Here is a 16,021-nt window from a genome sequence, read left to right as displayed (position 1 = left end):
TTCTGCGGCAGGTGGTGAGAGAGAAGTGCTGGAACTTGAATTAGCATTAGGTGATGCAATTGGATTGAAGGGACTCTGTGGAGTTTGACACAAGACTTCATGCTCAGATTCAGTTTCAGCAGCATGAGAATCCTCTTCATCACTCCAAGGAACTGATATGTATTCAGTGGACTTTGATTCCCAGTTCCACATTGCTGTCTCTTCAAAAATCACACTTCTAGAGACTATCACCTTATTGCTTTTGAGATCAAACACCATATAACCTTTCTCTCTAGTTCCATATCCAACAAAAATTCCTTTCTGACTTGTATCATCCAACTTGTGTCTCAATTGAGTAGGAATATGTGTATAACACATTGAACCAAAAATTCTCAAATGCTTCACTCCTGGCTTCCTTCCACTGAAAACTTCAAATGGAGTTTGACAAATCAAAGCTCGAGTGGGGCATCTATTCAGAAGGTACACAGCAGTGTTAACTGCTTCCCCCCAAAAATAATTAGGTAGCTTCTTCTCTTGTAGCATTGCTCTTGCCATCTCCATAATTGTCCTATTCTTCCTTTCAGCCACTCCATTCTGCTGAGGAGAATAAGCAACAGTGAGTTGCTTTTCTATTCCAAAGTCTTCACAAAACTTCTCAAACTCCATTGAGGTATACTCTCCCCCTCTGTCACTTCTTAATTTCTTCATTTTGTAACCACACTGAAGTTCTACCATTGCTTTAAACTTTCTGAATACAGAGAACACATCTGACTTTTGTCTCAAAAAATATACCCAGCACATTCTTGACTTGTCATCAATAAATGTGAGAAAATACTTGTTTCCTCCCAAGGTTTCTGACATTGGTCCACAGACATCTGTGTGAACCAATTCTAGCAGCTCAATAGCTCTAATAGTCTTCCCTTTATCAAATGCTTCCCTGTGACTTTTGCTCAAAGCACATCCTTCACAAACATGCTCTCCTCTTGTGAGCTTTGGTAAGCCAATCACCATTTCTTTGTCATGCAATTGCAGCATACTCTCGAAATTCAAGTGGCCAAACCTTTTATGCCATTTCCAGTTTGAACCAGTCACTGTGGCCTTCTTTGCCATCATTGGACTTATGTCTTCGAGTACAAGTGGGAAGCACCTATTCCCTTTCATTTGAACTGCTGCCACAGGAGCTTTCATACTTTTATCTTCATAAATGGTCACCATATACTCACCAAATACCAACCAATAACCATGCTCCACCATTTGTCCAACACTGAGAAGATTTTCATCTAGTCCTGGCACAATCATAACTTCTGTGATGTACCTTGTTCCTCCTTTGGTTTGCACAGGCAAGACTCCCTTCCCAGTTGATTCCACAATGTCTCCAGTCCCCATTTTTATTTTGCATTTCACACTTCTGTCAATGTTAATTAGAAGTGACTCATGGCTAGTCATATGATTGCTGCAGCCACTATCTAAATACCAAACTCCTTGTTCTTTCTCCACAGAAGCTTTGTGGCATGCATAGAACATGGTGGCAGGCTCATGGACTTGGTTTGCATAATTAGCAACCTGTCCCTTCTTGTGTGGTTGATGGCAATCTTTCATTACATGCCCAAACCTATCACAGTTGTAACATTTCACTTTTCCCTTGACCCAGCACTCTCCATAGTGAGCTTTATCACACACTTTGCACTTTTCCTTCCCAGCGTCACCTCCTTGTCTCAAATTAGACTGAGACTTGTTATCCCATTTCTTGGGTTTTCCCTTCCAACTCTTGAAATTTCGTTTTCCCCCATCATAGTTGTGAGGCTTTGTTTGGTTATTCTGTCCTTTAGAACCAATACTCATACTAGCAAAGGCTCTTTCTACTTTCTCATCATCTTCTTCATGCCTGCTTAGTCTCAATTCATAGCTTTTGAGACAAGCAAAAACTTCATTTACAGACACAGTGTTTAAATCACTGGTTCTTTCGAGCACCACACACATAGGATCATACATCTTAGTTAGACTGATCAAAACCTTCTGTACCATCCTTTGTTGAGACAAACATTCACCATATTTTTCCATTTGGTTAGTTAAATCAAAGAACCGAGTAGAGTACTCAGACAGAGCTTCACTCTCCCTCATCCTCATATATTCAAATTCCTTCCTCAGACTTTGCAATTTAACTGACCTGGATTGTTCATCACCATGATACTCTTCTTGTAGAAGATCCCAAGCTCCCTTGGCAGTGTCTTGGTTGATAATCCGAGAGAAAATCTCTTTGGATACAGCCCCTTGAATGATGCCCAATGCTTTTGCATCTTTCATATTCTGCTCCTCCATGTAAGCTTCCAGTTCATCCTCCTCATCGATGCTGGATTCTCCTTCCTTCTTAGCCTTCTCCTTCTTCTTCTTTGCTTCTGGGATTGTAATCCCCTTTTCAACTAACTTCCAGATGCCATGTGACTTGAAGATAGTCACCATGCGCACCTTCCAAAATTCGTACTCAGTACCATCAAAAATGGGAGCCCGTAGCTCACCACTCCCAGACCCAGCCATGCCTAGATCTAGATGGTTTTGTACCTCTGTTTTACTCTAGCTCACACACACAGTACAACGCCCAGTCACAGAACCAACCTGGGCTCTGATACCATGTTGAAGTTGCTGGATATAGTACCTGAAATATAATCAGGGATTTATGCAAGAAAAGTACAGAGGCTACAGAGGGAATTGTTCAGGGGAATAAAAATGGAAGAAGCTGATGCAAGAATGTTCTGGTGTGCAAGACGCACAGAACCAGCAAGATATTTTTTCATTCACAATTCTGTTACACAAAATGACAACACTCTAACAAATATCTGTTGCCACTCACGAGCCTATGAGCTCTTACAATCACTCAAGCATCACCCTATGAGACAATGCCACCTGTACAACAACAACTTAATTAATAAACTAAACAGAAACTGAGTTATCAGGCAAATGCCTTAATTAACTCTAATATTGCTTGCTAGTAGCTACCACTTACTTTACTCATAAAATAAACTTCGCCAGGCCAATATATACAATGGCCTTACATGGGAGGGTTATGCTTATCATGAAACTCTCCTTGTTAATGTTAGCAGCTGCTGAAGCCCAGTCTCAATTGGCCAAGCCTAACTGCCCAACCCACTGTGGTAATCTCACAATTCCATATCCATTTGGCATAGGTGATGGTTGTTTCCTGCCACAGGGAAATGAAGATTTTCCTAGCTTTGGTATTGTTTGTAATGATTCCACTGACCCCCCAAAAGAAATCTGGGCGGCTACTGTTGATATCCCTGTTACCAACATATCCCTGCAGGACGGTGAGTTGCAAATATGGCAGTACGTAGCCCGAGATTGTTATGACAAGCAGGGTGCGCCAACGGGCTCTACCAGCGCTTTGTTCAGGTCTCCTTTCATCATCTCTGACACCAAAAACATATTCACGGCAGTTGGCTGTGACACTAAAGCACTTTTTGAAGGCTACCGAGGCGAGGAAAGGTACGTAACCGGGTGCATATCCTATTGTAAGAGCCTTACAGGCGTCAACGACTCCTCTTGCTCTGGCATTGGATGTTGCCAAACTTCCATCCCCAGCGGACTGCACAATCAAACTGTGACATTGGGTTGCTTCGAAAATCATACCGGGGGTATATGGGACTTTAACCCCTGCAGCTACGCCTTCATTGTACAAGACGGCTACTTCAAATTCTCCACTAAAAGCCTGAACCAACTGGAGAACATTACAGAGCTTCCAATGGTTCTTGATTGGGCAATTGGGGATGATCCCACATGTGATGAAGCTCAAAAGAGGGACGATTTTGCATGCAAGGAATATAGCGAGTGTGTCAAACCCCCCAATCGGAATGGTTACATTTGCCGGTGCTTGCCAGGTTACCAAGGAAACCCATATCTCCCACAAGGTTGCCAAGGTGATCGATCCATATTCTTTATTCAAACACACACATTTAATACTTATATAAATGCTTAAGCCTTAAGTAAGTTGTTGCAGCTGGGAAAGCTCAAAATTGGGATTTCACCTCATAATATGTGTGATATATAAATGAGTTTTCCTTTCTTTTCAGATGTTGATGAGTGCCAGAATACAAACCCCTGCGATACTGGGTCCACGTGCCACAATGAACCTGCTGGAAATTATTCTTGTATTTGTGACAAAGGTTACAAACAGGACGGCACGAATGGATCGAGATGCATCAAGGACAACAATAATATCGTGCTTATCATATCATTGGGTATGCATTATTTACATATTAATTAACATTTATTTATGATCATAGCCTAAATTTTTTTTTCTTCTTTTATTCGGGAGGAAAGGAATCAAATTTGAATGCAAAGGGTAAATTCTACAGCCTTTCCAATTAGGCTATTCGATCTTAATCTAAATTTCTTTTAACATACACTTCTGCACCCAAACCTTTTTTTTGTTGTTGAGGTTTTGGCACCCAAACTTATTTTACTTGAGCTGCCTTTCTATAAATAAAAAAAGAAATCTAACCTACAGTTCTCCTAAGTTTTTTCTTAAAAAAAAAAAAAAAAAAAAAGAGAAATATAATTTTCAGTCAAGGCTTGTTTCTTTTTCAGTCATTTGACTATACATTAATGTATAAATTAATGTATACTTTAACTAAACGTATACGTGTTTCCTCGGCTTTTCAATACCAACCTTTTTAACAAGTTCAGAACGATTGATTAATCTAATGTTTTCATTGTGATACACAGAATCATACTTGCTCTCAATAAATATTACTTTGTCAAAATCATCTTAATTTGCTCTCATTAAATATTTTTTTCCCAATTTATCTCTAACATCCTATCCCCAGTAGAATATACATAAACAAATTGTTAAACAAAATTTGGTAGTGATTTTTCAATTATGTACAGGTGTCAGTGTAGGTTTCTTGGTTTTGCTGGTTGGAATTTCATGGATATATTGGGGAATGAAGAAAAGAAAGTTTATGAAACTCAAGGAGAAGTACTTCAAAGAAAATGGTGGCTTATTGTTAAAACAACAACTTGCTAGTCGCGGAGGTTCTGTGGAGACAACAAAAATCTTTGCTGCAGAAGCACTTAAGAAGGCTACAAACAATTACCATGAAAGTAGAGTCCTTGGTGAAGGAGGTTATGAAACAGTTTACAAAGGAATATTACCAGATAACAAAGTGGTTGCTATAAAGAAGTCCAAAATTGGTGCCCCGACTCAAAATGATCAATTTGTTAATGAGGTGATTCTTCTTTCACAAATCAACCATAGAAATGTTGTGAGGCTTTTAGGTTGTTGTTTAGAGACAGAGGTACCTTTACTAGTCTACGAGTTCATCACCCATGGCACTCTTTTTGAGCATGTCCATAACAAAAAAGGCAAAGGATTATCATCACTTTCATGGGAATTACGGCTGAAGATAGCATCAGAAACTGCAGAAGCATTAGCATACTTACACTCTTCCATTTCCATACCAATCATACATAGAGATGTGAAAGTAACAAACATACTAATAGATGAAAATTACACAGCAAAAGTGTCAGACTTTGGAGCTTCACGGTTGATTCCTGCAGATCAAAATGAACTTTCAACTTTGGTGCAAGGGACACTCGGATACTTAGACCCTGAATATCTTCAGTCAAACACACTAACAGAGAAGAGTGACGTTTACAGCTTTGGAGTTGTCCTTGTGGAGCTACTAACAAGCAAAGTGGCACTTTCTTTTGATAGGCCTAAGGCAGAGAGAAACTCAGCGAACTTGTTTGTTCATTCAATGGAAGAGGATCGCTTGATTCAAATTCTTGACGAAGACATAGTGAATGAGGGAAATATTGAGACAATAGAACAAGTGGCTAGTCTCGCAAAAAGATGTTTGAGGTTAAAAGGGGAGGAAAGGCCTGGCATGAAAGAAGTGGCGACGGAGCTAGAGGGAATGAGAATTACGGCAAAGCATCCATGGGGGGGACAAGCTGATTTCTGTGGAGAAGAGGCAGAGTACTTGCTTGGGACAACTAATTCAGAGGCTTGCGTTGTCAATGTTGGAGGTGATGGTGGTTCTACGGGTACAACTAGGGGGTATGACAGCATGCAAATCCAACAGTTGATGCCGTATGATGATGGTCGATGATTCATTGACTTGCTTTGAGGGTCTACTATGTATTATTGTATATTGTAGGATATCTAAACCAATATTAATCTGTTTTAATTCGATCAGTAGTTCAGTACAGACTATATAATGACGTATTTTAGGAAATATATATACACACACGCACACACACACATGGATGCCAATATTTCCATGAACAAAAGCAAAATACAATTCAGTCAAAGTTGGGGAAATTAATATTTCCATTGTAAATAGACGTATAGTAATAATCAATGGATTTTGGTATCTTTTCCTATCCCCATTTTCTCACCAACCAAACAGAGAAGGAAACCCCAAAGCATCAATACATTATTACTATATATTATACACAGCGCAAATAGAAAAATCCAACCTTGTTTCCGTAGGAAGGGGAGGAGGAGACGGAGACTCAAAAACGCCACCTAAATTCTTTGTCTTTAATTTTGATTCGTTTGGGGAAGGAAGGAGGTCGACAGTTTTGATGTTTCCCTCTCGTTAATTTTGTTTAATGTGAGAGATATGAGTGGGCAAGTGAGCTTATGGGCCTACCGTTGATGTTGACTCGTCTCAAAGAGCTGCATTTATAAACAAGGCCCAATATCAATATTTTCTTTTTGTTACAAATGAGGCCCAAAGAAAGAAAATGTTGGAACATTGACTTCACAGCTTGCTCCACGCATCCTTCCAGATGGACCAAGTTTTGGGCATCAGATTGATTCTATTAAGATTCCAACAAGATATAATAGAGAATCTGATCGAGAATCCTTGCAGCCGTCAGCCCGGTCCTAATCTATGGCAACCATCAATCCAAGGTCCGCACCAGCTTAATTGTTCTTAATTAACACAATACAATACTTGAGTTGCTGCCTTGCTGAAGGTAATCTGACCCCAAAAAAGAAGTCAGGAAAACTTGTTTGCTATCGACTTGATCATCCAATTTGTGATCCACGAGGGACCTGCCTTATAGTCATGCATGATATTAGAACTCGTTTGGTTCCCACTATTAAGAAAAGACATAGAAATTGATTTCTCAATAACTGTATTCTGCGTGCCAAACTAGGCCTTAGTGAAATCAATGCTTGTGCTGGAAAATTTGCGCGAGCCGACATTATTTACCAAGTCGGGTTCCAAGTGATCGAGATGTTTTTTTAGGGACGACCTCCTAAACGTGGACTCAAACATTACATCGACATGCATACCAGTGTTGAGTCTGTTGAAAGTAATGTAGAGCAATATCCCACATCGAAAAACTAGAGTTTAGTATATGTACTTATAAGTCTTGAGCCTCTCCACCCATTGCCAATTGGTTTTGGGTTGGATGCTCTAATTCTATCATGGTATCAGAGCTTGGTTATCCGCGTGTAAGACCCAACGGCCACACATGCTCCCACGTCATCCAATACAATTTGTTCACGTGTAAGGCTCAAAAATCTCGCCACACGTGCGGGGACGTGTTGAGAGTAATGTGGAGCAATGTCCCACAGGGACATCGGAAAACTAGAGTTTAGTATATATGCTTATAAGTCTTGGGCCTCTCCACCAATTGCCAATTGGTTTTGGGTTGGATGCTACTACATACTTAATTTACTCTCGATCATAAACATTAGCCAATACAATAGAAGGAATTATATAAGTGGTTGTCATGGCCTTAATTACACGGGAGAATTATGCTAATTATCATGCAACTCTCTTTCTTAATATTAGCTGCTGCTATTGTGTCTTTCTTAATATTAGCTGCTGCTATAACAATAGCAGCAGCTCAATCCCTTCCTCAATTGGCCTAGCCTAACTGCCTAACCCACTGTGGTGATCTCACAACTCCAAATTTATTCACCACAGTATGAAAATTTTCATTTATTAAACAATTAACATCCAAGATATTTGAACTAAGAGCCTCATCCCACAAAATAGATTAGAATCATCAAAAATACTCATTACAAACAGATTATGTGGGTGTCTATTCCATTTTTTTACAGTGAGTTCCAATTTGACCCAAAAGTTAGATCCAGACTGTGAGTCTTAAAAACTATGTGATCGTTTGAGGAGACACGGATCGACCCATGACCCAACCCTCATACTCTTATAGTCTTATGGAACAATAATTGAAGGAGCATATATACTAACTAAATCATCTCTTATAAAATATCTACATGGCCATTCCATCAAATTGAGAATTAGGAATACATATTCAAAAATGATCCTTATTTACAATCTAACAGCATGACAATCTGGTGAGAAAATTACTGTCGGAAGTTAGACCCAAAAATTCATAATCATGGATTCTGGTTTCTTTCAAAAATTCATGCATGACAGGTGAGCTCAGCAAAACTTCTTTGCTGACGTCATGATATCATCCAATCTCCATGTGATCCACAACGGACCACAACAGCCTAGAAAAAATATAAAAAAAGGTAAAAAGTAGTTACTTGTTTGTTTTTGTGATTGCATGAACGCATGATGTTAGTGAAGTCAGTGTCGTGACTTAAACTCATTGCTTGTGCTAGCGGGTCCTGCTGGACTTTTCGCGTGCATTCGCATATTGACAATTAATGATCGAGTCCAGTTCCAACTTCCTAGTGGGATGATGGTGTTTTATTAGGGACGACCTAAACGTGGACCGAGAAAATGACATTAACAGACAAGTGAATAAAGATGAGGAAATAATATTCCCTCTACTACCCGATGAGTTGACCCGGCCAATTCACACACATACCAGTCCTGAATCTTCCTTCAGATCAATAATTCTATATGCCTACACATAAAAGGCCAGGCTTGCTTGCTAGTTGCTACTTGCTACCACTTACTTTACTCAGAAAATAAACTTGGCCAAGCCAATACAATGGCCTTACATGGGAGGGTTATGCTTATCATGCAACTCTCTTTGTTAATGTTAGCAGCAACTCAAGCCCAGCTGCCTCAAGCTTTGCCTAACTGCCCAACCCATTGTGGTAATCTCACAATTCCATATCCATTTGGCATAGGTGATGATTGTTACCTGCGACAAGATAAAGACTTTTTGAGTTTGTTAATTGCAAAATGAAAATGCAAACTGAAACTGTGACTTTTTGAGTTTGTTAATTGTGTCAGACAACTAAAAACTGCGACTTTATAAGAGTGTTCTCCATAACTGAAACTGCGAGTGAAAACTGAAATTGCGATGAAAACTGAAACTGTAGGTGAAAATTGAAACTTTTTACAATTAAATTTGTTTGCATAGTGCTGAAGCTGTTTTGGGTTGTGGGTGGGTTAATGTTACATAAAAATTAAATTTATGGTTGTTGGTGGGTTGCTGTTATCTTAAAATTAAATTTATGGTTGTGGGTGGGTTGGAGTTACCTTAAAATTAAATTTATGAGATTGAGTGATTTTGGTTAACTTTTTGAGTTGTGAGTACCTTAAAGTTAATGGACGCTATTTCCATGAACAAAAGCAAAATACAATTCAGTCAGCGTTGAGGAAATATTTCCATTGTAAAGAGAAATATAGTAATAATCAACGGATTTCGGTATCTTTTTTTGTACTCCCCGTTTTCTCTGCAACCAAACAGAGAAGGAAACCCCAAAGCATCAATACATTATTACTACAATACACAGCGCGAATAGAAAAATCAAACCTTTTTTCCGACCGTTGATATTGACTCGTCCCAAAGAGCTGGATTTATAAACAAGGCCCAATATCTTATTAATCTTAATAAAACAAGGCTCAATATCAATCTTTTCTTTTTGATACAAATGAGGCCCAATGAAAGCAAAGGTTCGAAGGTCGAATATTGACTTGAGATCTTGCTCGACGCATCTTTTAAGACCAAATTTTCAACATCATTTCGATTCTGATAAGATTCCAAGATATAAGAGAGAATCTGAGAATCCTTGCAGCCCGTCATCCCATCCCAATCCATATATGTCAACCATCTGATAAGAGCACGTTTGGTTCCTACATTCGAGAAAGACAGAGAAATTAATTTCTTAAGAATTACATTATGCAAGTGCGAGTCAAACAAGACCTTAGTGAAGTCACTGCTCGTGCTGGACAATTTGCGCGAGCCAGCACTTGTTGACCAATAATTACCAAGTCGACACTTGTTGACCGGTCTACACATTCAAGAAATTTTCCCTAAACCCCAAGACTGACCCAACGTGCTAGCACGCACATATACCAGACCTTCCATTCGTAATATTCCATATCCTGGATATGCCTACAAATTAATTAAAGGCTAGGCTTGCTTGCTAGTTGCTACCACATACTTTAGTGATCATCATAAGCATTAGCCAATAGCCCAATACGTACAAACTAGAATTGGAAGTAAGTGGTTGTGATGAAGCTTATCACACTTGTTGACCGGTCTACACGTTCAAGAAATTTTCCCTAAACCCCAAGACTGATCCAACGCGCGAGCACGCACATATACCAGACCTTCCATTCGTAATATTCCATATCCTGGATATGCCTACAAATTAATTAAAGGCTAGGCTTTCTTGCTAGTTGCTACCACATACTTTAGTGATCATCATAAGCATTAGCCAATAGCCCAATACGTACAAACTAGAATTGGAAGTAAGTGGTTGTGATGAAGCTTATCACACTTGTTGACCGGTCTACACGTTCAAGAAATTTTCCCTAAACCCCAAGACTGACCCAATGCGCGAGCACGCACATATAACAGACCTTTCATTCGTAATATTTCATATCCTGGATATGCCTACAAATTAATTAAAGGCTAGGCTTGCTTGCTTGTTGCTACCACATACTTTAGTGATCATCATAAGCATTAGCCAATAGCCCAATACGTACAAACTAGAATTGGAAGTAAGTGGTTGTGATGAAGCTTATCACACTTGTTGACCGGTCTACACGTTCAAGAAATTTTCCCTAAACCCCAAGACTGATCCAACGCGCGAGCACGCACATATACCAGACCTTCCATTCGTAATATTCCATATCCTGGATATGCCTACAAATTAATTAAATGCTAGGCTTGCTTGCTAGTTGCTACCACCTACTTTAGTGATCATCATAAGCATTACCCAATAGCCCAATATGTACAAACTAGAATTGGAAGTAAGTGGTTGTGATGAAGCTTATCATGCAACTCTCTTTGCTAATGTTAGCTGCTGCTACTGCAACAACAATAGCAGCGGCTGAGGCCCAGCTGCTTATAGCTTTGCCTAACTGCCCAACCCACTGTGGTAATCTCACAATTCCATATCCATTTGGCATAGGTGATGATTGTTACCTGCGACAAGATAAAGACTTTGTTATTGTTTGTGACCATTCCACTTATCCCCCAAAAGCAGACTGGGCAGGTAGTCGTATCATTGCTACTAACTTCGTCCTTGATGAGGCTGAGATGGAGATATTACAGTATGTAGCCAAAGATTGTTATGACGACAACGCTCTGGGAACGGACAACAACAGCCCTTTGCTATCAGTGTATCCTTTCACCATCTCCCATACCAAAAACAAGTTCATTGCTGTTGGTTGTGACACTATCTATAACTTCAGTCATTGGTCCCCCCATGGCCCAACACTCTTACTGTTTTTGGAACAAGAATGATCTCAAATAATCTCTAGTAAATATCTGACATGTTATGTATTAAATTAACAATTAAGTTAATACAAAAATTGAAAATTAAGAATGTAAATATAAAAATGATCCTGTCTAATCAATGGTTAAAAATTGAAGTTATTTGTTTGTTTTGGCGATGCATGCTTGATACTGGCCGAGCCAATATAGGGCCTAAAGTGGCCCTTGCATTAATGCCCCTCCAGCTATTTTGAAGTTTATGCTTTTACACTGCTTGAGTTAAGACATATGAAAATAAATTAGCTAGAACAATGCTTGTGCCCCCAATAGAACTTGGTTTTAGTATTGATATAATTATAACCTACAGAATTACGTAAGTAGGAAAATAATGCACTAATAATTTTTGTGGGGTTCTCAATACAACTTGGTTTGAATTGACTACACAATTACCATAAAGAAAATGAAAACTAGTAGTAATAGGTTTCTTTTGGGAAAAACCTATGTAAGTCGTAAGACTAGTAATTTGTCCCAAAAAAAAAAAAAAAAAGTAAGCAGGCGTTAACGACTCCTCTTGCTCTGGCATTGGATGTTGCCAAACTTCCATCCCCAGCGGACTGCACAATCAAACTGTGACACTGGGTAGCTACTACAATCATACTGGGGGTATATGGGACTTTAACCCCTGCAGCTACGCCTTCATTGTACAACAAGGCTACTTCATATTCTCCACTAAAAGCCTGAACCAACTGGAGAACATTACAGAGCTTCCAATGGTTCTTGATTGGGCAATTGGGGATGATCCCACATGTGATGAAGCTCAAAAGAGGGACGATTTTGCATGCAAAGAATATAGCGAGTGTGTCAAACCCGCCAATGTGTCAAACCCGCCAATCGGAATGGTTACATTTGCCAGTGCTTGCCAGGTTACCAAGGAAACCCATATCTCCCACAAGGTTGCCAAGGTGATCGATCCATATTCTTTATTCAAACTGTTGAAAATTAATACACATTATTGGAAAATACTACAAAATTCTAGAGACTTCCTCAAGGCCCATACAAATTAAAGCTAGAATATTCCAAAAAGTTCTACAAAATTCTAAAAGTCTATAAGATAGCTTGAGAAGTAGAAAGAGTATTCTAGATAATTCTATTAGTAACTATCTTAACTAGAGAAGTCTAAGAATTTGTGGAATTATCTAGAATATATGATAAACATGTGGCTAATAGATGTTCTAGAGAAGTCAAGAGGATTCATCTACTCTCTATATATATAGCATGTACCCATATCTAAGTGCAAGCAAGAGGCAATACTAAAAGCCACTAGTCCTAAAGTCCTATTGTCCTAGACATCTACATCTCCATTTGTATCCTCCTTTGTTCATCAATAAAAGATACTTTGTTTTATAGTTCAAACACTTCTCATATCAAGCATAGATAGCTAATAGAAGCTTACACAAGCCATTAGCTACGAGTGTCCTAAACACCCTCTAAATTTCTAACACAAACACACACATTTAATACTTATATAAATGTTTCAGCCTTAAGTAAGTTGTTGCAGCTGGGAAAGCTCAAAATTGGGATTTCACCTTATAATATGTGTGATATATAAATGAGTTTTCCTTCATTTTCAGATGTTGATGAGTGCCAGAATACAAACCCCTGCGATACTGGGTTCACGTGCCACAATGAACCTGCTGGAAATTATTCTTGTATTTGTGACAAAGGTTACAAAGAAAACAAAGGTTACAAAATGGACGGCACCAATGGAACCAGGTGCATCAAAGACAACAATAATATCCTGCTTATCATTTCATTGGGTATGCATTATGTACATATTAATTAACATTTATTTATGATCATAGCCTAAATTATTTTTTCTTTTTTATTCTGGAGAAGAGGAATCAAATTTGGATGCAGAGGGCAAATTCTACACCCCTTTCAATTAAGCTATCTCTAGTCTAAATTTCTTTTAAACATATTCTCATGCACCCAAATATTTTTTTTTTTTTGAGGGTTTGGCACCCAAACTTATTGTACTTGAGCTACCTTTGGATAAATAAAAAAAAAAAATCTAACCTACAGCTCTCCTAAGTTTTTTCTTTTAAAAAAAAAAAAAGATAAATATAATTTTCAGTCAAGGCTTGTTTCTTTTTCAGTCATTTGACTAGACATTAATGTATAAATTAATTTATACTTTTAACTATACGTATACGTGTTTCCTCTGCTTTTCAATACTAACCTTTTTAACAAGTTTAGAACGATTGATCATAAACATATAGGCTTGCTTGCTAGTAGCTACCACATACTTTACGTTTGATCATAAACATTAGCCAATACATGCAATAGAAGGAATTATATAAGTGCATGGTTGTCATGGCCTTAATTACATGGGAGAATTATGCTAATTATCATGCAACTCTCTTTGTTAATATTAGCTGCTGCTATAACAATAGCAGCAGCTCAATCCCTTCCTCAATTGGCCAAGCCTAACTGCGTGCCTAACCCACTGTGGTGATCTCACAACTCCAAATTTATTCATCACTTATGAAATTTTTTATTTATTAATCAATTAACATCCATGATATTTGAACTAAGAGCCTCCTCCCACAAAATAGATTAGAATTATCAAAAAGACTCACAAACAAATTTTGTGGGTGTCAATTCCATTTTTTTACAGTGGGTTCCAATTTGACCTAAAAGTTAGATCCAGACGGCGGATCTCAAAAACTATATGATCGTTTGAGGAGTCACGGATCTGCCCATGACCCAACCCTCATACTCTTATGGAACAATAATTAAAGGAGCATACATAGTAATTAAATCATCTCTTATAAAATATCTATATGCTATTCTATCAAATTGAGAATTAGGAATACATATTAAAAAATGATCCTTATTTACAATCTAACAGCATGACAATCTGGCGAGAAAATTACTGTCGAAGTTAGACCTAAATATTCATAATCATGGGTTCTGGTTTCTTTCAAACATTAAAGCCTAATGATGCTGGCCGATAATTAGTTCACTTGTCCCTTACTAGGGATCACATATTGAATATATTCTACTTAATTTGTTTCATTTGACTGAGTGTGCCTCCTAAAATAAAAGTATGTGAGCATTCATACTGCTGTAATGTGGGTCTTAAATGTTGTGTGATATTTTTCTTTTTGATGAAATTAAGATGTGTATGTTTTTTGTGCTTATATACTTAATTATGTTATGAATTTAGAATTTTACTTTATTAATTAAAATCTACATGTTCTTTCCTTCATTTTGGCTCATTTGGCAAGTGAGAGATATATATGAGCCGACCAAAGCCAAATATTAAGGTGGTAATGCTATCGTCTCATATATTTTTTCATTCTATAATACATTATCAGACGAGCTCTAATTGATTGGTACAAATACGTGAACTAAATTATGTACTTCCATCAAATTTATATGGACAAACAAGTAAACAAATTTGACTTGAAATGCTGATTAAATTAATGTTTACTAGCTTAATAAAACACATGAAGCCTAAAGGCAAAATACAATTGTTAGTCTTGACAATAGAAGACCCCAAGTCTTCCTTATAATTCCAAACATTCTTGGCTTTCACATTACGTAGGGTCACACATTGAAAACTAAATCATCTGCTACTATAATGGTCATTGGTCAAGCAACATTGTTGTTTAGTGAGACTATATTTGCTACCATATGTTTCAGAATGTTATCTTAATTTATTTATGACTAAATAATAGTCATCATATAAAAGGTATCCATCACACAGGACGAGTGATTGTAAAGTGAGAATAGAATCATCAAAAGGTTCCTCAGTTTCAAACTTTCAATTCAATTCAGACCAACACATGCAAATTGGATTAAATCCATCGGTTTGAGAGTATTGGATTCATGGCAAAAAAAAAAAAAAAAGAGTGTTGGATTAAATTTTGAACACCCTGTTGGGCTAGATTTAGTGACTATCTAAGCAATGGTCTGATTTACAATCTAACAACATGACTATCTTGAGAAAAATTACTAATCGAAGTTGACCCAAAACTTCATAATCATGGGTTCTGGTTTCTTTCCAAATAGTTGCAATAATATCAATCAATAATGCATTATAGGCGAGCTCAGCAAGACGTAATTACTAATCGAAGTTGACCCAAAAATTCATAATCATGGGTTCTGGTTTCTTTCCAAATAGTTGCAATAATATCAATCAATAATGCATTATAGGCGAGCTCAGCAAAACTTACGTCATGATGTCATCCAATCTGTGATCCACAATAGATTAAAAAAAAAAAAAAAAAGAAAGGCTCCTGAATATTGAAAGTAGAAAGTTCTCATCTTGCTTCCAATTAAAAATTGATATTGGAGTAGCAACAGTAGAAAGTAGTTACTTTTTTGCTTT

The 16,021-nt window shown here is 37.8% G+C and overlaps 1 protein-coding gene and 1 pseudogene across 2 annotated transcripts; both read left to right on the top strand.

Annotated features, from left to right (window-relative positions):
• The first annotated feature begins 2,982 nt into the window (after window positions 1–2,982).
• Window positions 2,983–6,198, top strand: LOC147297249 (putative wall-associated receptor kinase-like 16). Its single transcript, XM_086230186.1, has 3 exons — window positions 2,983–3,908; window positions 4,062–4,229; window positions 4,879–6,198. The coding sequence occupies exons 1-3, from the start codon at window positions 3,020–3,022 to the stop codon at window positions 6,102–6,104; spliced, it is 2,283 nt and encodes a 760-aa protein (XP_086086312.1). The 5' UTR covers window positions 2,983–3,019; the 3' UTR covers window positions 6,105–6,198.
• Window positions 6,199–11,202: 5,004 nt separating this feature from the next.
• On the top strand, window positions 11,203–13,483 carry LOC147297248 (wall-associated receptor kinase 2-like; annotated as a pseudogene). The gene is made up of 3 exons (XR_015120199.1): window positions 11,203–11,578; window positions 12,181–12,587; window positions 13,257–13,483. The product of XR_015120199.1 is annotated as a wall-associated receptor kinase 2-like (transcript).
• Window positions 13,484–16,021: the final 2,538 nt, after the last annotated feature.

Source organism: Dryas octopetala, chromosome 1, assembly GCF_963921425.1.
Source record: "Dryas octopetala chromosome 1, drDryOcto1.1, whole genome shotgun sequence".
Taxonomy (NCBI): domain Eukaryota; kingdom Viridiplantae; phylum Streptophyta; class Magnoliopsida; order Rosales; family Rosaceae; genus Dryas; species Dryas octopetala.
The sequence above is the reverse complement of the archived record's forward strand: the minus strand, read 5'-3'. Positions and strand labels throughout refer to the sequence as shown.